Below are 27,018 nucleotides of genomic sequence, written 5' to 3'. Positions count from 1 at the left end.
ATCAAACTTTTTATTGTATCTTTAAGGGTATTATGGAATACACTAGCAAATATTGTTTTCTAAATCAACTAGGTTGAAAAACCGTGTCTTCTATATTCGAGTGATGACGGTTGTCGTTTTAAACATCAAACAATTATATAAATCGCAACGGTAAAATACACATTTATTCGCTCGACGAGGATAAAACGATTTTCGTGGTGACTCGGGATATCTTCTAATTTAACTTTGAAGTTAAGACTATTTACAAAAAATATACATTTTCGAGTCTATCCATTTATCCTTTAACACAACCACAGAAGTAACAGTTATATTGGATTGAAGAAAAAACTGTGGTTGTGTTAAAGGATAAATGGATAGACCGAAAATGTATATTTTCGTAAATAAATAGTCTTAACTTCAAAGTTACATAAAGATAAAACAGATTTGAACATATAAAAAGATATAACAATCTTGCATTCTATGCTTAAAAAAGGTTAAGTGAGCTAATTTTACATATTAACAAACTTTATTACAAATTTACAATAATCAATTGATATACATTATACTGTTTTTATAAAAAAGATCGGAAACTATAAATTGTAGTATGCAATTTTCTAAATAATTCGCATTTAATATAAATGATAAATAATACTGATAAGAGTCAAAACCAATAGAGCAGATCTTTCGTGAAATTCTATTGAATTTGAAGACAAATTTGTCTACACAATATAAAAATATGTACATTTTAATTACAAGAGATTGAATGCAAAGAGGAATTATTCTTAATTAGAAACACTATTAACAAAAATGTACAGAGCGTCGTAACTATTTAACAATTAAAAATATGTACAAACTCTTAAAATTTTAAGAACTTTTTAATCTTTTGTGATATATACTATTCGTAATGGCTAGAGCTCCGCCTTGTACAAAACGGACAAAATTGTCTCCTACTAGTGGCCCCAAAGCATATATTCCTGGATATGTTGTACTTTCGTGCGAAATCAAATCGATATTGATAGGATTTGTTCTGGAATCTAGAGGCTCGTTCTGACGAATTCCGAGAGTCGTTTCGTCGAAAGGAAGAATGGAAAGATCCGAATGCATTCCGATCAATACCAGTACGTACGAAACACGAACCGTAGAAATTTTTTCCACCCGACCGCGGGACGACAAGACTACGCAACCGTCCGAAAGAATTTTACGGACGGTGTGTTCGGAATATGCCTTGTAACCTTCGTACAGTTCTCCGTTTGTGTCGTGCATCATCTGGTGTACTTTGTGATACTCCGGATACATGTTTGTCGGAAGTTTATTAAAAATTAACTGAGGATCGTCCACGGATCTTCTGAATACGTGAACGACGGAAATGCCGTGAAAACGAGCAGCAATTATCGCATCCGCGGCACTGAGTCCGGCACCGACTACGAGCAGATCTCGAGAGGACGCAGATAACGCTCCACGACGAATTAAATTTTCTAGCTGAGCCAGAGAATGAAGAACAAAAGGAAAACCCTCTCCCGGTACTCCAAGTTTATTAGGCAGATCAGAGTTTCCCATTGCTAATATAACATTAGATGTTACAAATGAAAGATTTTCTTCAAACACTTCCTTAGTGTCCCATCTTTGAGTTGTTCTCACTCCCTCGACTTGCCAAAGCAATTTCTCACGACAATCTTCTTTTTCGGTAATGCACTTGTGATCTCGCAAAAGTTTCACACTAGTGATATTAGTATTATCAAGAAAATATTTACTGAGGCCTTGAATGGCAACGTAATCACGATAATATTTTCCCACACTGCTCACAGTAACTCTTTTCTGACGTAAAATCGAGAGACTCGCTCTTCCTCTGAAATAAAAATAATAATAATCGTCGTCATCATCATCAACAGATAATAAACAATTTTTCATATAAAAACATTACATTAAAAATACATTTTAACTATTTAATTATGCAGTTAAATATTATATAAAATGCAATAATTATAGGATTATCAAAAAAGATCATTCAACTTCATATATTAATTAAGTCATGCCACATGATCACAATACAATCATCTATCAGTACATGTAACCTCCTTAAAGTTTTTAATTTTCATCTCTCACACAAAATAGTCAGGAATGCAAATAGTCTCCTGGCAGCAATTACCGACATTCTCGGAGACTTGTCTTTACTCACCCATCCCTGTTGCTAAATTCAATCACCGAATCAAAGTAGCACATTCTATTACAGGGATACATTACATAACGTGGGAGGAGGTGAAATATCACATCAACGCACGCACGCACGCACGCACACACAAGTTAAGTCTTAGGATACACACTGACTCACAAAAAAAAGTGTTAGAAATTTTGTGTCATTCCAACCCACATGTTACATGTATAGCATATCTATCATATTAGCAGTGGTACCTATAATATGTATTGACTACACTAATTAATGTATAATGAAGTACTAATACAATTAGCCAGTTATGCCTCGATTCTTTTCTTAGGTTACTTAAATCCTAGTCTCTATACCAGGCCTGGCCAACCCAAATTGTTTTGCGGGACACTTTAATCACGCATAACATTACGGCAGGCTACAATTTAGGCAAAAACGCTTTTAAAAAAGTAAAACAAATACAAAACGAATAAGATTTTATCGTTATACCGAGAGTTCGTACTCGCACTTGCGCATTATAACGACGACGCATGCAAATTTTCATTTATTTAATTGTTTCGGTATACACATAACGGAAACAAAAGTTTTAATATATATATAATATCGCTTAGCGGGCCACACGATTTAACGCGACGGGCTGCGGGTCGGCCAGGCCCTCTCTATACTATCGGGTCGTTCGGAAAGTAATTTCGTTTTTCACCACCAGAAGAATTAGTTGTATTTTTACCCACCAGATTCATTCTAAACCATATTGTCATTATATAGTTTGAGAGCTGACATTTCAAGGCTTATTTTGAATCAAACAAAACTTGTAAAAAATTTTGTTTCATGCTGTGAAATTGTTTTTTTTGGTGTCCCATCAAATATGGAAAATCAAAAGCAGCATTTTTGGCATATTTTGCTTTTTAATTACCAAAAAGCTAAGAATTCTGTTCATACAAGAAAAATTGTGTAATGTGTATGCAGATGTGTTGACAGAACAACAATGCCAAAACTGGCTTGGAGAAATTTTGTTCGGGCAATTTCGATATTGAAGATGCACCATGTTCTGGAAGGCCAGTTGAAGCTGATGGAGACAAAATAAAAAAGTATTGATTGAAGTAAACCACCAAATAACAACGAGAAACTGCTAAGAGATTAAATTTGTCTAATTTAACCGTTTATGATCACTTGAAATGACTTTGTTTTGTTTCAAAGTTCAATACAGTGAAAACTGCTTAGGCCACCACCCGCATTCGACGGGCACCTGTCAAAACGGGCAAAAATTTCTGGCACGGAATAGTTTATACATAGAGTCTTCGTATAAGTTACCCGTATTAAACGAGCACCTATGTAACGCGACCGCGGACAGCGATTTTTGGTCGGAAACAACATACAACTGTAGTAAACGACCACTTTGGCGAATATATCTATTCTAAATTCGGGTGTACTATAGATTACTCCCTATGGAATTTCAGAACTTTGATTATATACTTGAACTCAGGGGACCGAGACGAGTTCAACGGTACCCTATTTTTGGACCGGAGACGAAAAATAAAAAAGTTATCACACTTTTTAAGTTACCATACTTTTTTAATGCTCTCATGCAGACGGCACCGTAGTTGTTAGTACTGCCATCTTGCGGTAAAGTCTGCAAACCGTGACGTCGGACTACGGTCATCTCCCGGAGCGTTAAACACGCGATACGAGAGCGGAGAGAGCGACGCGACTTCCGATCATCGCGCGATCGCCATTTCGGTTAATGTTACTTATGGCAACGAACATGGCGGCCCGACTGACCTCTCGTATGGGCGCCACCACACGCCGCCATGTGCTAAACTAGTGATCGATTCACGGTAGTTCTTGAACAAAGTAAAAAAAGGGGGAAAACGTCTAAAGGCAATTTTAACGGCAAGCCCGAACGCGACTCCCGATCGCGATAGCGAGGCCGACTTAGCGACTCCCTATCATCGCGCGATCGCCGGAAAAAAGTATGATAACTTTTTTATTTTTCGTCTCCGGTCCAAAAGTAAAGTATCGTTGAACTCGTCTCGGTCCCGAGTTCAGATATATACCCAAACACACGAAATTCCATAGGGAGTAATCTATAGTATACCCCTAAATTCTTGTTCGAACCCATCTCGGGCACTTCTCCCACTCTTGAAATTAGTTGCAGGTGTTAATGGATTAGTCCAGCTACACAGAAAACTCATTTCTGTTTGTTCGAAAATGTCGGAAAAACGAGAGAGACGGCAAGTGCTGTCGTTCGAACGTCGTATTACAGTTATTAAAGAAAGTGAAAATGGCTTATCACAACGGAGATTGCGGAGAAATTTAACTGTGGGAAAACGCAAATTTTCAAAATTCTGCAACCGAAGAAGTCGATACTGGAGGAATGGGAAAGCAATGGAAACGAGGATAGCAAACGAAGAGATAAGTTGATATGGGAGTGGTTTCAAAAGGCAAGGGCTAAACGGATTCCTTTGAGTGGACCAATCATTCGGGCAAAAGGACGCGAATTTGCAGAAAAATTAGGGATTTCGTCTTTTTGCGCCACCAATGAATAGCTGGAAAGTTTCCGGAAGCGTCGTAACATTGTTTATCGTATCTTGTGTGGTGGAAGTGGTGCGTCAATCGAGTTAACGTAGAAGATTGGAAACAGCGTGTTCTTTCGATGATAGATGGATATGATTTTCGCCATGTCTATAACACAAACGAAACGGGACTTTTTCGTGCCATTCCGGATAAAACCTTAATCGAAAAGGGAAAGAAGTGTTCGGGAGGCAAGATGGCGAAAGAACGCCCGACTGTAATGTTTTGCTATAATGCATTAAGAGAGAAAGAGCCAGCATTGGTCATTTCTAAGTCACTTCGACCTAGATGCTTTAAAGGTATTGACATCGCAACTTTGGGCGTGACCTGGAAAGCCAACTCCAAAGCTTTTATGACAGCAGACATTTTTCAAGAATGGATAGAGAAATTAAATGAAAAAACGAGGAAAATTTTACTTTTTCTGGACAATGTCGTCTGCCATCCCCGAGATTTCACTTTCGAATGTTGAATTGAAATTTCTCCCGCCCAACACTACCAGCCACCTTCAACCATTAGATCGGGGCATAATCCGGGAGTTTAAGATACTATACAGAAAAGAACTTGTAAAATTTTTGCTTTTACTTGTTCAACAATTATGATGCAGACGCTCAATGATCCGACAATTCCATTCAATCTTTCCCATTTTCTTTCCCTCCCTACTTACTATCACTTCTAATTTCTTGGAGGTAAAGTCTGTGCACATACAGACAACCTCTCTACTTTTTTAATGTAATGTAATGCTTGTTCCGATGGAAAGTGCTGAAAATGCGACACAACTTGCTAAACAACCGACCGTTTTTGATGCAGTTAAATGGATTAAAAATGCCTGGAAGGAAGTAAATTCTGAAACGATCAGCAAATGTTTTAGAAGGTGTGGTTTTCTACCTGATGCTGCAGATGCTCCGGATGCTGAAAATAGCGAGGTTGAGGCCAAAGTTTTAAACGCGAAAACGCCTACGTCGACGTTCGGCGCCGCTTTCCCGTAAGCCTAGAAGTTTGGCAATGGTGTTTGGAAAGTCGGTGGAATCGTGCTCGACATTCCAAACGCCATTGTCAAACCTCTAGGCTTACAAGAAAGCGGCGCCGAACGTCCGACGTACACGTTTTCGCGTTTAAAACTTCGGCCTCAACCTCGCTAATATTTTAGAAGCGGAACTTCGAGAGCTTTGTACTGCTGCACAAATTAACGGCATTGTAGCTATTGAAGATGTGGATGACGACTGGGAGGATCAACTTATGGTTAGGGAAAAGACTAATCAACGACCGTCAGAAACAACAGAAGACAATGACGACGATAATGAAGAACAAAGTGATGTTCGTATCGAACCTTTTCCACTTTCAGAGACGCTTTTCACAATTTCAAGATTGAAAGCAACGTTCGTCAATCTCGAAAGACCACGTCTTTTGGAAAGCATAGATTTAATTGAAAAAGAGCTTGAGAAAGTTGTCCTAAAGCAAAAGTTAAAACAGGTTAGACAGACTAAGGTAACGGGATTTTTTAATATGCACATGCAAATATGTATTGTCTAGCCCAGTGTTTTTCAACCAGGGTGCCACTCAATGAAAAAGGTTGAAAAACACTGGTCTAGCCTGTACATGTAAATTTAATTTATTAAATTTTCTGTTCTAAATTGCTTTAAAACGGTGTTGTATTTTACACAAATTTAAATACAGGTACAGTACATGAACCTACGTACTGTACAAGAGCATACTGTATCCGTACTGTCAATTTATCGTACTGTAGACCTACAGTATTTTTCTTGACGTATAAAATATTGTACAGGATACAATTAATCGGCTGATCTCATCGTTCGATAAAATGTATTTTATTTATTTATTTTTGAAGATCATATACACGTGTGATAAATAGTTCTGTACCAACCTACCTTATTTCCACCATATTTTTAGAAAAATAATATCCAACTAATTTTCGCATGCAAAATATTCAAAAAACAATAAACGCATTAACGCAAAAATCAATTTTACAGGCAACCTTTCTTTTTCGAATGTAATGAAATCGTATTATATGACAAAAAATAATAAAATAGTTTTTATTATTAATTAATTATTTTTCTTATTGTACTTAAAATAGTAAATATTAAAAAATACAGCATTTTTGAAGTTAAAATAAGATTAAACTAACCAAAACCAAAATCAAAGTGATGGAGAGATACCACGCGCTTTTATACTGATGACGTAATACACGTAACTGAGGAGCAAACGAAGAGAAACAACTTGAATTAATTATCTTGGAAAAAAGAAAATGCCCATTATAATCGAGAAAATGCAAGTACTGTATTAATCTTCAAAATATTGGTATTAAATCTGTCATAAAATCACGATGACTCCTGTAAATCGTGTTATCCGATAAGAAAAAATACAATACCAATATAGCTCTATCGTTGAAAAAAATCGCTCATAAATGCTCGCCTCGAGTTTTGTTTAGTAGAAATGGCTAAAAAGTGCGCAAAATACGTACGGAAATACGGTATTACAGCACTACCTGTATTGGACCACCACCTATCTAAAAGACCACTTTTCGAAGGAACCGTGGGTGATCGCCATAGACAGGTTTTACTGTATACGAATTCTACGTTCTTAAACAAAGAGATCTGCTCCATCGCACTGACATTGTGATTTGCTTCTTAAACGTCATGAAAATGATCCATTTTTGAAGCAAATCATAACTGGCGAAGAAAAATGAACTGTTTATAACAATGCTGAACGCAAGTGATCGTGGAGAAGAAATGAGCCGGCTCAAAGCACTTTGAAAACCGATATTCATTAAAAAAACGTGATACTCTCACTTTGGTGGGATTTTAAGGAATTGGTTTTTTTCGAGCTTCTACCAGATAATTCCACAATTGATTCGGAAGTATACTGCCGTCAACTGGATAACCCTGTACTTTCATATTTAGTACCTTTTTTGTTACATGTTCCTCATTCCTTCTCACCACGTGTCCAAACCATGTCAGTCTGTGGCTTTTTATTTTTTCTGAGATAGGTGCTACCTTCAAACTTCCTCCGATGTAGTCATTTCTAATCCTATCCATACTCGTGACCGCACGCATCCACCTCGGCATTAGCATCTCTGCCACGTGCAATCGCTATTCTAAGATACATATGGAAAGTAAACTCTAAGTTGTTTTGATGTTATTTTAAAGAGTAAAAGACAGGAATCAGTTAAGGATAAAGTAAGTTATTGATTATCATACATTGACAAGATGCAGCACAAAGGAAGGAATTTTTTAAGGCCAGACAATCTGCAGGATTATATTGAGTTATAATATATAGATACTATTTAAATAGTAGCCATATTATAGTATGATATAATCCAGCAGATCATTTGGCCTTAATTAAGAAATTGGGTTAATTGGATGTTCATATTTGAAAGAAATATTTATTGAACTAAATAGTTTTTCAATTAAAAAATTCTTTATAGAATTCTGTAACTATTAGTTAAGCAGAAGGTGGTTTTAAAGAAGCCAAAGTATACAGAATCATAAATAGCTCCAAATATACTTCTATGAGGAACTGTAGTATATTTAATAGAGAATAAATGTGTAATTAATAGAGATAAAATTCAGATCCTCCATAAAGAAATGGATGTATATAAACAGAAATGTAGAGAGCATGTAGAAATTTTTTGTAAATCTATTTGAAGTATTCAAATTAATAGTAAATGTAATGACGTCATTAAAAATGTCAAAATGAAATCATACTTAAAGCATACTGCAACTTGTGCCAAGTTTTGTACTAGACTTTTTATAACCGTTTATTTATCTTTATGTATATATACTTTTGTGTAATTATTTATATTTAAATCTAATAAAATGCAAACCAGAATTTTTTAGTAAATCTTTTAATATATTTTATCATTACAGTATTGTGAATTAGGAATGTAGCATAAGTAAGTGTATTTTAAGTGAGAGTCTTTCTTCACAAGATCATATTGAATTCTAGTAATTAATGTTATCTTTAATGTATAGTAAAACACTGGTACAACTTAGAGAATACAACAAATAGTTTAGCTCCACTTGTAATATCAGACTATGGAAAGATATCCACATGCAAATTTGATTTCATTGCTGGATGACAATATCTTGCCACAACTATTAGGAATCACAAGGAGAAATTGAGACAAATCTTTCAAAATAAATAAAAAAATGTGGTAATTATTTTGAGATTTTGGATCAAATATATATTTTATCTGAGAGATTTCTATACAGAATATACTGCAGTACATATTTGTTCTCTTACATAAGAGCCTATTTAAAATGGAGTCAAATACTGTGGTTCAACACAAGAGTTCTCTTTTAGTAAATCCAGATCTTGAATGATTCTAGAAGTTTGATTACTGTAAAAATTTAAGAACTTCCAGAGAAAAGCTTGTGTTTAACAGTGTGAGAGGCCCCGGAAGTAGCCCAAAAAAAGGAAATGTTAAAATTATAGAGTTTAAACCTCAAGATAATAAATTATATAAGCGTCGAGTCGGCAACGCCGGACTTTGACGTCAACGCTCGTAAAGAACAGCAGGAAAAACAAAATTTTAAATGGGAAATATTCAAAATTTAAGATGCAATTTAGTAAAACAAAACATAAAAGTATATATAGAATGAGTGCGAGTGTCATAGTCGTCGATTAAACGCGATCGGAGTCTAAGAGACGGTGTTGGATAAACCGTCCCTAGCCGACTTTTCCTGCAACCTAAAACAGAGCTCCATTTACACCTAGAGACAGGCGAGAGACCAATTGGGAAGCAAGGAAGAAAAGGTCCGGCCAATCGGCAACGATTCGATCCCGAGAAAATTATAAAATCTGCGACGTCGAGGACAGAAGGAACTTCCTCTCTAGAATACATCTGTTGTGATCGTCGTCCTCTTCCATTTGTGCTTCCGCTCACCACTATTTTGTGCTTCTTCTCCATATCGAACATTAACTCGACGTTGCCCCGGGGCTTCGCCGGCATCGGACGAAAAAAGGAAAGAACTGTGGAAGGCAACTTGTGAACTAAACTTTAGGCATCTTTATTATGTAAGCATTGACATCTAAAATAAACGGTTTCTTTGCGAAACACTTGTGTTTTTCTTCCTCCAAAAACCGCCACCCACATATGCACGGACCTTAGATCGTCCCGACAAAAGGGAATAAAAAAAATCCCCCCCTTCTTGGCGAGCTTACAAGCGAAAGGAAGGGAGGGGATATATTCGATATATACTCTTATCTATGCATGTTCAAAACTGGCTATTACTATTATTCATAATATATTAGAATTGTGTTTTAGAATCTGTATGTCTGTAGAGGTTTTCCATTTAAAACAAAAATAGTATTTATCTACATATTGCAATAATCATTTCATCATTTTCAAGTAAGTTGTATGTTTCTTTTTTATCTATTGCACAATATATGTAATCTTGATTAAATGGTTTCATATGAAGTCTTTAAAAAAATAAATAAATAAAACACCTTAACTTCCTTATTAAAAATAATGTAAGGAATATAAATGAGTCTCAATAAACAACTCATTAATTCATTCAAAATAATTAAAAATACTAGTAAAAAACACTGATATTTAGGTTAACAGGAGGAATTCTTTCAAGTAACATAACTCCATTTTCATGTCACATACTTTTTAAAGTAGAATATAGATTCAAAAATATTATTCTACTTTAGATCTCATTTGATTTTTCGGAGTTCAAAGAAGTTTAAAGATTTTAGTAAGTCCAAACTTTAGTTTCTATTTTTACTTCTTTTTAGTTTCTAATTTTAATGTTAATTGTTATTTTACCATCTTATACAATTTTTTTGAAATGTTTGCTAATAGAATCTTACGTTGATTTATCAATTTGAAAATAATTTTAATAATAAACGGTGTTATTCGGCACTTGCAATAATAGAAATACGCAGCAATAAATTTTGCTTAAAAATTGACTGTGTTATGATTACAACACATGAAGATTACATAAATAGCTGCAGCTTCATTCATTTACTTTGTTATGCTCTATCTGACAAGACTGGCTAGAATGGGCAAGGATAAGGAATGATGCTTCAAACCAATACTACCAATCCATGTTTAGAAGTCTGGATCCAATTGAAAAGCCTCTTAATGGTAATACATAGAATCCTTAAATTACTCATTTAGTTTATTTTGTAATATTCTTAGAAAATATTTCCTTCAATTAGCACATCATTTTAATTCATTGTATTTCAAAATGCAAGTTATTACAAATTGTGATAAAATAAATGCAAAAATTTTTATATTTTAATAAAAGATTAAAAAAAGTTTGAAAATTTAAACTCATTCTGCCCTGTGGGTACTAAGAGGGCATCTTTAGCAAGCCAATTATGGGTTCGGTCAGGCCCACAGTGGGGCAGCCGGTGGTGTTGGACAGGGCCACACATCCAGACAACCACCACCTGAAAAATTTCTGGGGCTTTCTGAAATCATCCAGATTCAATTCCAGGTCCCCAGAATGGTAGTCTGCCACCTTGACCATTCTGCCATCAAATTTTCAAACATTAAAACAATGGACTGTCACAAGAAACAAAGTTTTCTTTTTCTTGTTCATTGTAAAGTAGTTTATTTCTTCTAAAGAAAATAAATTTGTAAAGCAACTAAATTACCTTTTATAAACTAGATAATTAGAAAGTACAAGAAATTCTTAAAAAATTAATTTATTCAAAAATTAATGTGTCCAAATTTGAATGTAACACACAAAATATTCCTCTTGATAAACTTGATTGATGTATGATGTGTACGGTATGGAACTATGTTTAAAAAGGGACAATATCATTTATTATTTGTTAAATGATTTTGAACTAACTGTAAAATTTAAATTATTATTTAAAAATAAAAAGTTGAATTAATATTATGGTTGCAATCTTATTAATCATAATCAGGCAATAATTATTGCACTACAAGTAGGTAATACAAAGTGACTATCACAAAAAAATAAAAATTTTGTAAGCTGAAAATTAATGACTGATTTTCAAATTTAGTGTTAAATTTTTTCATTGTAGATTGTTAAAATATAGAAATTTCCTAATTATAACAATGAGTGCCCATCCACTTCCATAATTAGTTAATTGCTTCATTTGATTGCCAAATTACAAATCTGTAGTAATATTCTAGATTCTCAGTTAACTTATAACATCTTATTTTGCACGATTAAATTGTTATTGTAACACTAATATTTGTGAAAATTAAAAAAATTTTTCTAACAAATGTTCAGTTTCATGTGAATATTTATCTATTCATACAGGAAACCAATGAAAAAGCATTACAATATTCCTGAAGATATGTGTTCTGAGAGGTTAATAAACACTACTGTCAAAAATAATGTTGTCACGGAACAATTAGAATGTGCTAATTCACTTGCTACGAATGGGTGAAGACAAAAGTTTTAGTGTACATTTCAAAAACCAGACAATTGTTATCAGTTATTTTCAATTTGCATGAATAAACATTAGAAAAGATTTCAGTTTAAAAAAATTCCAAAATATAAAAGTTACCTTGTTCTTGCCATGTCCCATTCTCTAATACTCAGGTTTGGTAATTCCATCCAAGATCCAAGACTAATAGTTAAAATGCTACCTTCCATCTTCTGCAATTATGTAAACATCAGCATCTGCAAGTATTGCACTATCTACTTTGATGGAGACGTCTACTTACGTGCCATGCTCCACCCGGCGGTCCCTTGCCCAAGACGACGTGATCTATTTCTCGCCAGGGTTCTCGACACCAGGAGAGAAGGGAAGGATTGTCCACTCCCAGGTCGGCTTCCGGATGGTTGAGAACGTCGAACAACAGAGAGACCGGATTGTTGGAACGGCCTTCTAGTCCTTCGCTTAAATATCGTAAATCCTGTATTCGAGTTAAAATTTTATTGTTCGATCGGCATCAAAATATTAAAAAAAAAAAAGCCGTTTCATAGTACTGGGGGTGTAAAATACCTACCTGTTCAACAAGAGATTTGTCAATGTTATCTTGTAGTCTGTAATGTAAAAAATCAACGGGGTGAGAAGATCCATTATAGTATGGCCAGTTTCCAGCCAACATGTAGGAGAGCGTAATTGCTGACGGACCATTTCCTACAGAATAAAACATTTAAATTAGACTATATTGAAACCTGTCTGTTTATTAGATTTTTATAAAAGATAATACATAATATAAGTCCTTTAAGTTTCTAATTTTGCTTCTAATAATTCACTTCTAAATAGCAGCAACCCAATCCCAAATCTAACAGTTAAAACTACATTAGTAAGATACTATTTTCCTCATTGGCATTTTACTAACAAGCTTTATTACATTTGTTTTTCTCTCCCCACTTTTTATGATTAATCAGACAGGCAGTGCAAATCACCCTTATATCAATATATCATCGTTCAGAATACAATTATTTAAATTAACTGAAATTTGTCAGATATTTTTTCAAATGATGCTGGTTTTTTTAATTTGGGATGCCATTTTGGAATTTTATAATGGAAAATTCTGAAATAAGAAGTGAAACAACTACAGTGCCTGTGACCGGTGTGCTTCTTCTCCAAGGAAATCGGAGGACTTCGGAAATGTTTTCGAACCTAGTAACGGTTCTTCTTCACGCATAATGAAATTCTGTATTCTAAATTTAAATTTTCCGTCGAAGTCGACCGTCGTTTTAGAAAATTTTGATTAAAAGAGAGTTTAAAATTCATACAAGTAAAATTTTCATTAAGTTTTACCCACAGCCGAGGTACGATCCCACAATCCCCGCCCCCTCGAGTTCGGTACTACAAACTTTAATAGCATCGACGTCCCCTTACGTACAAGTTACCATGCCAAATTTCATTTCAATCTTTAACTCATCCTGAGATTTTCAACACAATAGACGCCAACACAAATACCCCAATGGAATTCACCCCTTTTTTGACTTTAGGGGTCTCAAAACATTGAGATTTGTAAAACATCCATAGGATCAAATCTGACACAATTACACCATTTTTTTGCATTATGTTATAACAGGCAAGAAAGTAAAATCTACTTTCACTACACTCATTTCTAATAATGTGAATCAATGCAAATGCCACACACTGCCAATAAGATAAATATAGTGTGTTTAGTTATCAGCACGAACAAATTAAATAATTCCTTATAACAAAAAACCACCACCAAGTTAAAGTCGTGCCGAAGACGGCAGTATTCGTTCCGTTCCACAACGACCGACGTCACCCTCCTCCATTAAATAGATAAATCCACGGTTACGATATAAAAAAGGGCACATTCGACAGAGGAGAAAAGATCGGGCGAGAGGAAATCTGCCCGCCGGCGAAGCATTAGAAGCGGTCACAGACGTTCGGTCCCACTAAAGAAAAAAGAAAAAAAAAAAAAAACAAAGAAAATACTCACCAATCACCACCGCATCCTTGTAGACCGGCACTGCCATATCCACAGCCACCGACATGGAAAGTTCACTTTCAGGTTTCCTCACACTGCCTACAAAGGAAAACAAAAAGTTTAAAAAATCAATCGGTTACACAACTAATTACATTACGAAGAGGATAGACATTAAATTACATCATCCTGACGAGATGTCGAGGAGAACACGCGAACCGACTTCTAGCCTCCTCTTCCAGACTATAGCTGACGCAACATCTGGCGCACGTCCAAGACGCGAGAGGCGATCGCGTGATCGAAATACTACCTTTCTCGCGTCAGTTTTGGGAAGTTCACCTACTTTTATGGCGCGCGCGGAATCACCAGGAACAGAAAAAAAAACATCCTGGTAGAAGGGAAGTGACGCAACTTCCCCGAGCAAACAATTCCGCGAAACCATGTCAAAATTAATAGACTTGGATCTGGAGTCGTTTCTCGCTACGAAAGAAAGGGTGCGTACCTGACGATCCGGTCGCGTATCCGTACGAAAACTAAACACTCTCCCGCGCGTTGGAGTTTTTAAAGCAACCGGCTTTTGTCGTCACACCGCTGACGTCATCGGTGTAGTGGCTCGGGATGCGACCCGTATCTGGTAATTATCTCCGTAATGCGTGTACTGTACACTCCGATAACGGAGCGTGGAAGGTCGGAGAAATGCGTCACAGACGACGAGATATCGATCGCAGGGGGAAAAAAGAAAACGTGTCTGCACGTGAATAGTGCGGGTGGCCCACCCACCGCTCCGAAAAAACGGATTGCTCCCGAATGGGGATTTTAAGCAATCGCGATACCGCTGCGGGCGGGACGTAGAAGTGACGTCACTGTCCCATTAACGATGGAACAGCCTAGTTAAAAGCATTTAATTACCCTTTTCCAAGGACTGAGTTCACGTGATTAGAAAGTAGTCTGGCAAGGACGCGGAGATACCAATGATTTAGCACTTTTCGCTGGTGGAGAATTACAACATCGGCAGGCAATAGCGACAAATCGATTAGGAATGCGCGTAATCGGGACTTTAAGAGGACTTGGCGAATTTATTTTTGAAACATTTTGTGTAGAAAAGTAAGATATCTTACTTAATTCCGTGTAAGACCTTTAAAAGAACTCTCTACTATCTACAGAGGACTTTAGTTCTGTACAGCAAAAGGGTCTTTTCGTTATATCTCGAAGGCTTTTTCTTATCCTCCTCTTTGAAAACTGAAAGGTAACTGCTCAGAATTTCTATAACGATCAACAGACTGTCATAGAAATTCTGAGCAGTTACCTTTCAGTTTTTATACACTAGATCCTCCTATGTAAAACAGAACATTCAGTAAAGGATCTAGGTCTCTGGTAGTGTCTTCTATTTTACAAACGCCAGACTTTGAAAAGAAGAAAGCGCACACATACAGCCACAAAAAGATGTATCTCCAGAATCAGAGATAATTACCCCACTAAATATACGTACAAAATTCCAAGCGCGAAATTCGTCTAGAAAATTGCGATTCACGCATTTGTAAGTGCGCTCGCCCTTAAAACATGAAACTTCCTAACGGGTTGTCTATAAATGACGTCCACACTGGAAGGGAGGGAGGGAATTATGACAAGTGGCACAAAGTCGGACAAAAGATTGAACTTCAATGGAAGTCAGTTTTATTTCATTAAATTTTAAACAGTTTATCATTTTATGAATAATAAAATGCATAAAGGTTTTGTTGAAGGTCCGAAGGGAGGGGTTTACGGAAAATTGGACAAACTGAGACAATGGGGGAGGGGGAGTAAAAATTTCAAGAAAAATGTGAATGTAATTTATGGACAGCCCTTAAATGAAAAATATTCTAGAACTATCTGGACTTTGATAGATTTATAGCTTTACTACGGCGTACATTCCGAGTCCGTGATAAGGAGTATTTATAATCATTTAGGATAAGGAATGCGTTATCTCTGGATAATCCGCAGATTTACGAGAGCGACGGCTTTGTTTACTATCGCGAGAGACTGCGAGCTGACAGAGAATATGGTAAATACTACTTGACGTGAGAAAACACTTTAAAACGCCTAATATCCCTCCCCCGGAAGTCCTACTTACCCTCGGAAGATAGGAATGACAGATCAGTTGTCGCCTAAGTGGAATGCAACAACATATCGTTTATTTTCGTTACCATAGCGACATTTTAGTTACCGCGGAACAAAAACTACGTCACTCTCCCGGGAAACAGCTGACGAAAACACTTCTCACCCTTCGATTATTCCGCGAAATCCAATCTCCCCTTGGGCAAGTTGTTCCCGTATAATTAACGCTCGCGCGAAAAGTCCAGGTGGCGGCAAGACGCTGATGCAGCGATCTCCATTTAGTCTTGGCTTAAGCGATCCTCGATGTCTATGTGTGCGCTCACAAAACATCAATCATTTGCATAGAAAAACGGGAGATTGCGAAATGAAATTCCTCCAAGAATGCTGATCCTTGAGGTTGTCGACATGCGTACTAATTCCAAGTGCACCGAACTGGTTTGAAGAATTTCGATGGAGAAATGACCAACGATTATGCAACCCTTAGGAAAGCACGTGGACAAATCGGCAATTTTTTGGTGGTTTTTGCAATTAAAAAGTATTAAAAAGTTCCACAAACTATAGAGGAGTAGAATGAATCCCAATTTTCACCTTTGGGTAAAGGCCAAATGAATACTGCTTGTTGTTCATACACAAAGCATTCTAACCTTTGACATGATCTTTATAGACAGATTTTCTTTAATTTTCTCTGCCGTTATGTCAAACACTGTACAGTAGTAGCTGTTGGTCATTCCGTGTCTTTTATTCTTTTTTGACGGATTCCCATCCGAACACCTTCTGCCGTAAGAGACAACACGGACCGGAAACACAAAAGTGACCGTAAAACTTAAAAATTAGATGTCGTGCAAGTACTTAGAACTAACCCGAATCTATGGATTTTAGTCTAGTTTAACATCTACGGAAAGTTTCCGAAGAACGGTTTAGAAAAAGACGGACGGAATAAAACTAAACCCGTAGGACCCGGTCGAAAGCAAAAAGCTATCTGTAAAATCGACTTCTATTCGAACAATCTATAATCGAGTCAAAAATTCCGATAAAAGAAATGCAACGAAATACTTCCGAAGCAGCTCCTAGATGGAAGTAAATAAGCATTAATTGATAATTATATAACAACAGAAGTAAGTGGAATTATTTTATAATCAACACCATCCCTGCCCAATAAATCATCATAAAAGCTAATTACAAAATTCTATCGACAGAAATCTTCCGGAGAAACTTAATTTCCAACCCGTCGGAGATCTGCAATTTATCGGATAGACCACACCGGAATCAATAATTCTACCACATTTATTGATTGTTTTGGAGAATAAAAAATGTTTTCTTCTTCAAGCAACCAAGATGTTAGCAATTGAAGATTTTAATCTATATAAATTATCCATTTGTAGTTTTAAGAAATATTAACTTGCAAAAAGTCTATTCTATTGGTTTCCAATACTGGTTTAAGTACATCAATAAATAAAAACATCTAAAAATAAAGCAATTTAAAAGATACTGTATATCTACACACTGAAAGTTAAATTATTGTCAACTACGACTAATTTGTTTGATTTCCTTTAAATTTTTTCCAGAAAATAATTATAGATTCAAACGATAATACACTCAAACCCGTTTTCGTGCGGTATATGAATTTCCATCAAATTGGTATAGCGCACAAAAACGGGTTCGAGTGTATTTTTATACATCTTAAGATAATTCCTAGTTAAAATGAAAATATAATTTACTTAAAATTACAGTAGTAATAGTACAGCCTGGAGCAATATTTTGACTTAAATCATAATTTCCTAGGTAACAAATCAAAAAATGCAGTAAAAAGTACTTCTATACAAGGTCTTTGATAGGGATGATTAAGCAAACTTGATTCTATTGCCTCTCCTTTTTTATTTTTATAATTATTAATAATCATTTACAATTAAATTCAAAACTGTAAAGTGTAAGTGTTTAAATTTAACTTTACGAAAAGAAAAAAATTGGGAAATCTTGTTTAGCATCTAAACCTAGTAACTTTGAACTAGTTTACATTCTTCATTAACCTAAATCTGTTAGATCTGAATTCTCAACTTTTTAACATATCCAAAATATTCTTTTATTTTGGGATAATAAAAAGATAAGTGATGTTCTTTAGTAATAACTTTTACAAATATAAAAAAAGCAAAGTTTCTGTAAGTTTCAGACTATTTATGTCTCAAGTAATATAAGAGTACAAAAATAACTAAATTATCTTATCTCTGGCAAATGTTTGAATGTGCAACGTTCAAAACAAGCAAGAAGTAGTATTGTGATATTTTTATTATGGAGAATCAAATCACCATTTATAAATGCACAACTCTTCGTAGGATACGAATTTTGGACAAAACAAGCTAGAGCTTAAGTCTTCGCGAATATTAGGAACGTCTATAAAGGCCGAGGATCTTATTATCAAAAAGTATCGAAGTGTTTGGTTTGAACAAAATAAAGGAAAACATTGTATTTATTCAATACTAAAATCTACACGATTTTGTATTACAGGATATTGTATCTTAGCAAACTTATAAAATTTTATTAAAATATTTGTTGATATTTTACACCTTTTTTAAACTCTCCACCTTGCGGGCACTAAGACTTTAGCGAGCTCGTTACGGGTTCGGCCGGGTCCGCGACGGGGCAGTCGGATCGCGAGAGACGAACCTTTTCGAAAAATTCCCGGATTTTTCGTCCCGTCCGGATTCGATCCCGGGGTCTTCTACGACGACGGACCCTAACCGTTCGGCCATCTGGCCATCTTACGGTAATTTACAAACTATAGTTATGTAGTTATCTGTATGTTTGCATAAAACTATTAAATTTATAAAAGTGATTTTTAATTTCCAATAACAAGAAAAAACTTTTCTATAATGACAAATATTTTATAACAACACACACACTAAAATATCTTCCATTTAAAGAAAGCATATACAATATATTTTATTATTTCACAATCAAATTTTAAATATCACCACAAGTCAAAATTAGAAACGATACTTTAGCATGACGTAGGGAGTGAAATCCTTATCAAAGCTATAAAAAATTATCTTTAGTAAACGAAACATTCTTAATATCAGAAGTTTCTCCTCGGGCTTCTCACAGAGATAAAAATTATTTACGCACGTTTAAGTAATAGTAAATACCCGATAAGATACGTCTAATTCTATTTTAAAATAAAATCGTACGTGCCGTAATTTATATTTACATCGTGTTGTCCAAATAATCACGTAAGAAGTATTTTTCCTCGTTTTTGTGTTTACATTCCAAGAAAGAAAAGTCAAATTAAATTCTTTAAAGTTTGAATTTATAATTAAGATAAATCTAATTTTTAAACTGTAGAAAGATTTTACCGTTTGTTTTTATTTCTCATATAGTCAATCAAGCATTCGACCTTAACACACTAATTAAGCAAAAGTCTGCTGTTACAAACATTAAAATACAGAAAAAATAATAATGGCTTTTCTAGCAGTTATCAAAATTATAAACAAAATATGTTTAATGTTAAATTAACAGTATTAGCTATTGTTTAGTATAGAATTATAAAGCAGACAAAACAATATTGTTACACAAATATTGCTGTACATAAGTGCTATAAGAAGAGTAAAGATTTAAAATTAATATTTCTATTAAAATATCTCTTTTTTCTCAGTTCACATAGGGGTCAAAAAATCACCTTGGATACATAAGGTCAAAAATATTTATATTGAAGCTTAAAGAAGAAAAGAAGAATTTAAAATTGAGTCAGAGTTCTCAATAAATGAAATAAAAGAACAAAAATCAAATGAAATCTCTTAAAGCAAGGTTAGGAGTCTTTACAACATTTTAAAACCACAATAAGACATCAGTTAACTCACGTTCTGACACACCGAAAATGTAAGTTACACATAATACAAATTAAAAATGAAAAGAACAGAAAAATATTAATATCATTTATTATTTTAACTGTTCTATTGTCTGGATGTATGACATACACATCTAAAAAATAAAACAACTTGAGAAGACAATATCATCATTTATTGCATAATTATTAAAATCCATTACATAATTATTAACATTCGTTAGGAAGAGAAATTATAAAAATTAGTTACTAATCAAAAATTTTGCAACTTAAACTTGGACTTTAATAATTGTATAAGTTACGAAACAGCAACGATTTATAAATTGTTACGTCGATAATACGTCGAAATCTAAATAAAAAAATTCCGTCGCCAACTATTGTTTAACGAGATCGGAATTCGATCGAAATTCCCGAGGGTTATCACGTATCAAATCTAATATCTCAAACATTTACCAAAAGGAATGAATAATTATAGATAAAAGTATGTAGTATATGCAGGATAGATAAATACAATCCCGGAGAAAAATTTTGACTAGATTTTCTGCTGACTCATTCTTGCTACATATTTATATACCTTACAATCATCTTGATATTTTTTTAATTTGCATTTATTCAACAATTATAATTATAAGCATTTTAAAACGATAAATCAATGATATTCAAACATTTTAACGGTGCAACCCCGAGGTAATTTTCTGCAACCCCATTTGGGGTCGCATAGATTGAATACCACTGCTATAAATAATTCCTAGTCTACACGATTAATGTAAATCTATAGTCATATCATCAAATTTTTGTCTTTTATTTATTACAGCGGTTCCCAACCTTTTTTTGACCAGGAACCACTTTGATTTCATTGTTGTTAGCAGGGACCACAAGGTTTAAGAAAAATAAACTGTGTCAATCTAAAAATAAACTTTAATAAAAACTTTTAACATAAGTAATCGTTAAACTCGAGTAACACGCTTTAACAGTACTATTATAATAGAAAACATAACATTTTTAGTAAAAATTAAATTCAGTTTGTATCAATTATTATTATTATTATTATTATTTATTAATGAATATACATAAGGTACATGCCCGGTGCCATTAAGTACAAAACAGGGTGAGAACATGAGATACATTAAACAGTTTTCTGAAGAACAAGAATTATCTATAGTGGTATTAATAGGTTTAAATATTATAAAATACATAAAATACATCAAGAACAAAGACAATTGTAAAACGCTTCATCAAGAAGATGAAGCAGTATCACAAGACATGGTGCACAGATTGAGGACGAGACAATAAAGGCTCGCGATTAACATATTCCGATAATGCATTGCAGAAGATGGTAACAAAGGATTAATACCTTGTAGAATGTCGTACATAGATGTCATTAACACACGCGTATACAACATAATCACACGTAGTGCACATTTGAGTTATTACATATATAGCAATTGAATTACATCTTATGAGCCAATATAAAATACCAATCAGCGCCAGTATATCGAAGCATATCGTCGGCACATATCTTATTATTCAATTTAAAATTAACAATTCGGCACCATATAGATGTACAGAGCAACAGCACAATCATAACATCGAACATCATAACATAAAGAAATAAAATATTAATTGAAATTAACAAATATGGTAATATCTTTGTGCAAGCGTCGTCTATGTGAAAGTATCACATAGAATAATTTATGAACCATATAAAGTATTATAAATATATATAGCATGAGAGAAAAGAAAATAAAATAAAATAAAAAATAATAAAATATATCATGCATAAGTAACAACAAACATATTAACTATCATCAAATAAAATATTAACAGCAAATAATAACACATATATATACCAACATATATAATATAGTAACCTAAATTTAAATAACAAAACTTAAAATATCACATAAATGTAACAAGTTAACAACTTTTTTGTACAAGTTAAGCTGTACAGTCCATCACTCTTCTGTAAAGATGGGTCGGCACAGGTGGAATTCTGTGGAAGGTTGTAAAGCAGAAAAGAACAGCCAGTGTGCAACTGCGCCGTCCAAATTGAGTAGTAGGTTCTGTGTTCACGTAGATCTGAACAGTTCTAAAGTTGCATAATGATGGGTCATCATCTGTCGGAGTCTGAAGAGTTCCTTTAAGAGTGAGTCAGCACATGTCAATCTGTGCAGTCCAAGTAGTTAATAAAATCTTTGTACAAGAAATCTGTACAGTCCGTAAACAAAGTAAAACGTATCTATGGGATCGTAAAAAAAAAAAAAAACTATGTGGAAGTACATCAGTACGATCCCTAGTTACAAAGGTATAGGTCGGCGTACATCTTGTTCACTCAGACCAATCTGCACAAAGGATTCTATGTGCAGATATGCTGTGCGGTCAATGAGGCGGTATTGGAGTTGGAATCAGCACTAATGTGCAGACAAGCCAGCTCGGTCCCTTGATGTTGCCTTACAGAGCTTGTGAAGGTGATCGGTACAAACGAGGTGTGGAGCCAAAATTTCTTCTTCTTCTTGCTTGTGTTCTGAATTAGGTGGTCATTGTTGAGAATATACATGGGACAATAAGTGAAGATTCATCGTAAAACGATCCAATTGTGTATTCCTGAGTTATCTGCTGATGTAGGCTGGGACAGTAGTTCTTTTGAAGTACATGTTGACAAGCCGGATAAATGCATCGTATGTGTCTTTAAAGATAAATAAACTTTCCAAGTTAGGGGGTGGCCAAACAAGGTTATGCGCTGCAGCAAGAGTTTTAAGCGCAAATCTCTCTGGCTCAAGCATGGGGCATTGTAGAATGTAGTGTTTGCTGCCATCCAGGCAATCGCAAATAGTGCACATGGTAGTGGTGGTGCCCGTAAATCGAGATAGGTATGTAAAAAATCTACCATGGTTAGTTAACATTTGTGTCAGATTGTGATTTGGGTAATACCATTTAATAGAGAGAAATTTTGGAATATCAGGAATAAAGTGATTGGTAATTGAATTATTATCGTCCCATTCTAATTGCCACTTGTCGATCACTTCCATCCATAAACTAGATTTGATTGTTTCTATGCTAATGTTTTTGTACACAATTGGAAGATCAGTGTTAATCGAGGCCAGACGTGCAAGATTATCAGCCCGCTCATTACCAAAATGACCCTGATGGCCTCTAATCCAATTTATGAAGTATTGGCAGGTCGAGGAATTCATGATATTTTGGATTTCATTTACAAGTGGATGAAAGCTTCTTGTCTTAAGAGAAGCTATAGCAGAGGCACAGTCAGTTATAATGTTAATTTTTTGCTGCGAATAATGATCTCTACTCCAGGATGCAGCCATGCGTATTGCATATAGCTCAGCCTGAAAGCTTGAGCATCTCTCACCTAATCTGAATTGTTGATGTTCAATTTCCGTGCCTTCCCGAAAAGCCACGAAGCTGCATCCTACCAATGCTGCTGTCTTAGATCCATCAGTAAATATTTCAATATCCATATTATCGTTAGAATCAAAGTGGGAATAATAATTTAAAATGAATAAAAGTTTTAAATCTTTCGCGGACCATATTTTAGCTCTTGCGGACCACCGGTTGGGAACCGCCGATTTATTAGTTTCTTATAAATAGACCATTTCAAATCAAGAAAATTAATAATAAAATTTTCACAGCATCATTCATTCTAGAAGGAAAGGCAATCTGCTGCCTTTCCTTCTAGAATATCTAGAGCAGGACATTCCCAAACTTTTCTGACTGCCAACCTCTGAGGATTCCTTGACCTCTTACCTATCCCACTTCATTTGCTAAAACAGTTTTTAACAATGATTGATAATGACAATAAGCAAGCCTGATACGCTAGTATTAATGACACCCTTTTCATAGAAAATATCCATTTAAAATCAATTAACTAATTGGACTAATACTTTTCATTATGTAAATGGCTGTTCAGGATGATGAAAATTTGCACTCTACCGAATGCAAATTTACATCATCCTGAACTGTTTTCAAAAATCAACACGACTAATTTTTGAGCCCCCCAAAATGCCTTATGAAGCCAAGGGTCAATATCAACCACTTTGGAACATCTGGTCTAGATGGAACTTTGTCTATATAGCATAGCAAAGATCAAAAAGCAAAAACCTACGTAGGTTTTTGCTTTTTGATCTTTGCTAACTCCCTAACTCCCTGCCTAACTCCCAACGTAGGTTAGTAGTATTTGACCAGCCACTCGGCAAGCAGTAGACAATGAGAACAACAATCGAAACTTCATCATTCCTCCGTACATATATATAATTATATACAAATCTTATTACCTTATAAAAATTAACTCGAGGCTTATATTTTCAAGTATAAGCATCATCTGAGTTCAGTATCTCATTCTTTTTATTTTAAAAGATATCCCCTGTATTATTGCCATAAAAACAAATCAGATTAGAGAATGCATTACTTAAGTTCTCCATACAAAGAGATACCAGATAACATTAGTTACAATTATCAGATTCACTACAGCCATTAAAAGAAACTTGGATATTTAGAGTTTCCATCTGTGACAAATAGAGGAAAAGATAACTAACACATTGTAAGAATGTTTATTTTGAAAACACAACCTCAGGCATTTCAACAAATGAGAAAATAAAAGTTGAAATTTAAAAGCAATAAAGATTCACTTCAAAGATTACACTAATAAAATATTTAAAATTAAAAATGTATGCAAGCTAGCTAGCTGAAATACTAAATTAACTATTAATAAGTATATAAAGATAAAATAACAACAGCAGACAGTAATTTTAACATCAGTAGACTTTATATCTGTATTCTTGATTACATCATGTTACAGGTTTTTTTTATTTTTAAATTATTAAAAAGACAAGTTACACTTCCAAAAGTGCAATTTTTGATAAGTAAATTTTTTTTTATTTTTCTTTGAAGGCAGCAAACTAAAAATTCATTTGCACAAAGCCAACTCCTCACATTGAGAAATGTGAGGAGTTGGCTTTATGCAAATGGTTTATGAGTAGCAGCATAACCAAAATTCACCAGGAGACAAACTAAATGCATATTGGAAAAGACTCCCTACAGGAAAATAAACTGATAATGTCAAAATTATTATAAAAACAACTTTGCTTCATTGTGACTCATCCAAATAAATTTATTCTTTACGCATAAATCAAACATTTAAATTTTACCTTGTACTCAATGCAAGTGTAATCTTCAGAGCATGAGATTATACTTGGCACTTGACAACTACATAATTATTCACACATTTTAAAAAACAATCCAAATGAACTAATTAACATAAAATTGTTACATAATTTTATGTTAATTAGTTCATAATTGCTTAGATTAAATAAATGTCATTATTGTAATTACTAACTATTAATGCTTCCTTGGGAGTAAATTATCTTGAATCAAAAAATTCAAACTTGAAAGTATTAATGTCATCTTTTAAAAACTGCTTAGATTCTTAAATATGACTTGTTTTTTTTTTAACAGACATGTCATTTAATATTAGAACCTTACAATACCTTTCATTTTTATTTTGGGAGAAAAATCGAATGTCACAAAGTAGCTATACACAAACATTATTTATGATTTCAGTTAATAAAAAATTCAGTGATATTCAAAGCATACCATGTAACATTCACAATATCATTTCATAAAAAGTTAAAATGGCAGCATAATTAATGTTTTAGGATCCAAATTCACTCATAATACTTCAGATTTATATATATAAAAAACTTTATACTCAAAGCATGCTATGTAGAGTATTTCAAAAAGGTAAGGCCAACTGAACAGGTGATAGAGGCATTTGTGTAGAGTAACATATAGAAACTTTTGTCAGCTTATTCACTATGGTTTAGTAAAAGCGACACTTTAAAGATTATGCAATCGGTTTAATTATTAACAATCGACCCATTCTCTCGTATCGGCAAGTCTCGGCTTGCCGACAAAATCGAACGTTCGAACGTCGTCCAACTTTTGCTGCAGAAGTACAAATTCTCTGTGCAAGTTTTTTTTTTTATCTAGGAAACGTACACTTCTTCCGACACGTAATTCAAAAGAAAGTCCGACGGCATCGAATCCGAAGAAGCTATTTTTGTACGTAAGCTCCGAAATAATACGAAATTCGGTAAACCGGAAGTCCGTATTTACCAGTTTTTCCGGACGCGGGCTAAACGTACACTTCGAACGTAAAACGAAGAACGGAAAGTAAAGAACGAAATCGTATCTAACGCTCCGCACGCCGACGGTCGCGCCGAAACCGGCACCGTACGACGCACGCGCCACGGAAACCGCAAACGAAGCGGCCGCGCGGTCGTACGGCCCGTCGAATTCCAAACCGACCGCTTTCGAAAACGGTCGGTTCGGTAAAAGTCGGCATCCCGGGAAAGAAGATCGGGGGTCCCTTCCGCATAATTTTACAATATCGCAAAGTGATAACACGGAATTTTAGCTATAGAATTATTTATATATTACGACATATAATTGCAACGGTACAGAAACTATGTTTTTATCCAATTTCGGGCGCCCGCCCGGCAAGCAATCCCCGTCCGAAAAGTACCCGCCACCACTAGACGCAAGTTCACAAAAGAAATTTACCACAAGTTAACGAGAACATTTTATAAGTCAAAGCTTACCCAGACAATAAAACTTTGGAGAGTTAATCCAGTAACAGTGGTGGAGTAATTGGGTTCTCAAGCATTTCTACTCACACGACCCATCTAGCTTACCTAAGCAGCGCTTGAAGAACTATTGTACACGTAAACAATGCATTTCTTACCTACCGATAACACATTTATAGTTAACCCAAGTTTGTAAGCAGTAACAAGTGAACAAGACTCGTCCAACTTACCTTCAGCTCAGTCAGTTATATTAATGGACAAAGCTCCTAATTAAAAGTAGGTCAATATTTTTATATATAAATTACCTTCGCCTTTCCAGCCTGAACGTTAACTTGTTTGACTTTCTATTTGTGAACAAGTTCGACCGATACATTGCCTAAATAATCTAGAAAAGCAATTTTCTTCGACC

The 27,018-nt window shown here is 34.7% G+C and overlaps 1 protein-coding gene across 3 annotated transcripts; it reads right to left on the bottom strand.

The window, feature by feature from the left end:
• Positions 1–436: 436 nt before the first annotated feature.
• On the bottom strand, positions 437–27,018 carry LOC136985369 (oxidative stress-induced growth inhibitor 1-like). 3 transcript variants are annotated; one of them, XM_067282643.1, is made up of 6 exons: positions 26,915–27,018; positions 14,097–14,183; positions 12,669–12,802; positions 12,384–12,575; positions 12,224–12,315; positions 437–1,825 (listed from the first exon to the last, which is right to left on the bottom strand). In XM_067282643.1, exons 2-6 carry the CDS (start codon positions 14,149–14,151, stop codon positions 844–846), a joined length of 1,455 nt encoding a protein of 484 aa, XP_067138744.1. In that variant the 5' UTR covers positions 14,152–14,183; positions 26,915–27,018; the 3' UTR covers positions 437–843. The 3 variants fall into 3 exon arrangements, with proteins under 3 accessions (XP_067138744.1, XP_067138751.1, XP_067138746.1); XM_067282650.1 differs by lacking the exon at positions 26,915–27,018 and adding an exon at positions 14,584–14,843; XM_067282645.1 differs by lacking the exon at positions 26,915–27,018 and adding an exon at positions 14,265–14,544.

This window comes from Centruroides vittatus, unplaced genomic scaffold (genome assembly GCF_030686945.1).
Source record: "Centruroides vittatus isolate TY-2023 unplaced genomic scaffold, ASM3068694v2 contig_1208, whole genome shotgun sequence".
Lineage (NCBI taxonomy): Eukaryota > Metazoa > Arthropoda > Arachnida > Scorpiones > Buthidae > Centruroides > Centruroides vittatus.
Note: the sequence above shows the minus strand (reverse complement) of the source record. Positions and strands in the feature narration are given on the sequence as shown.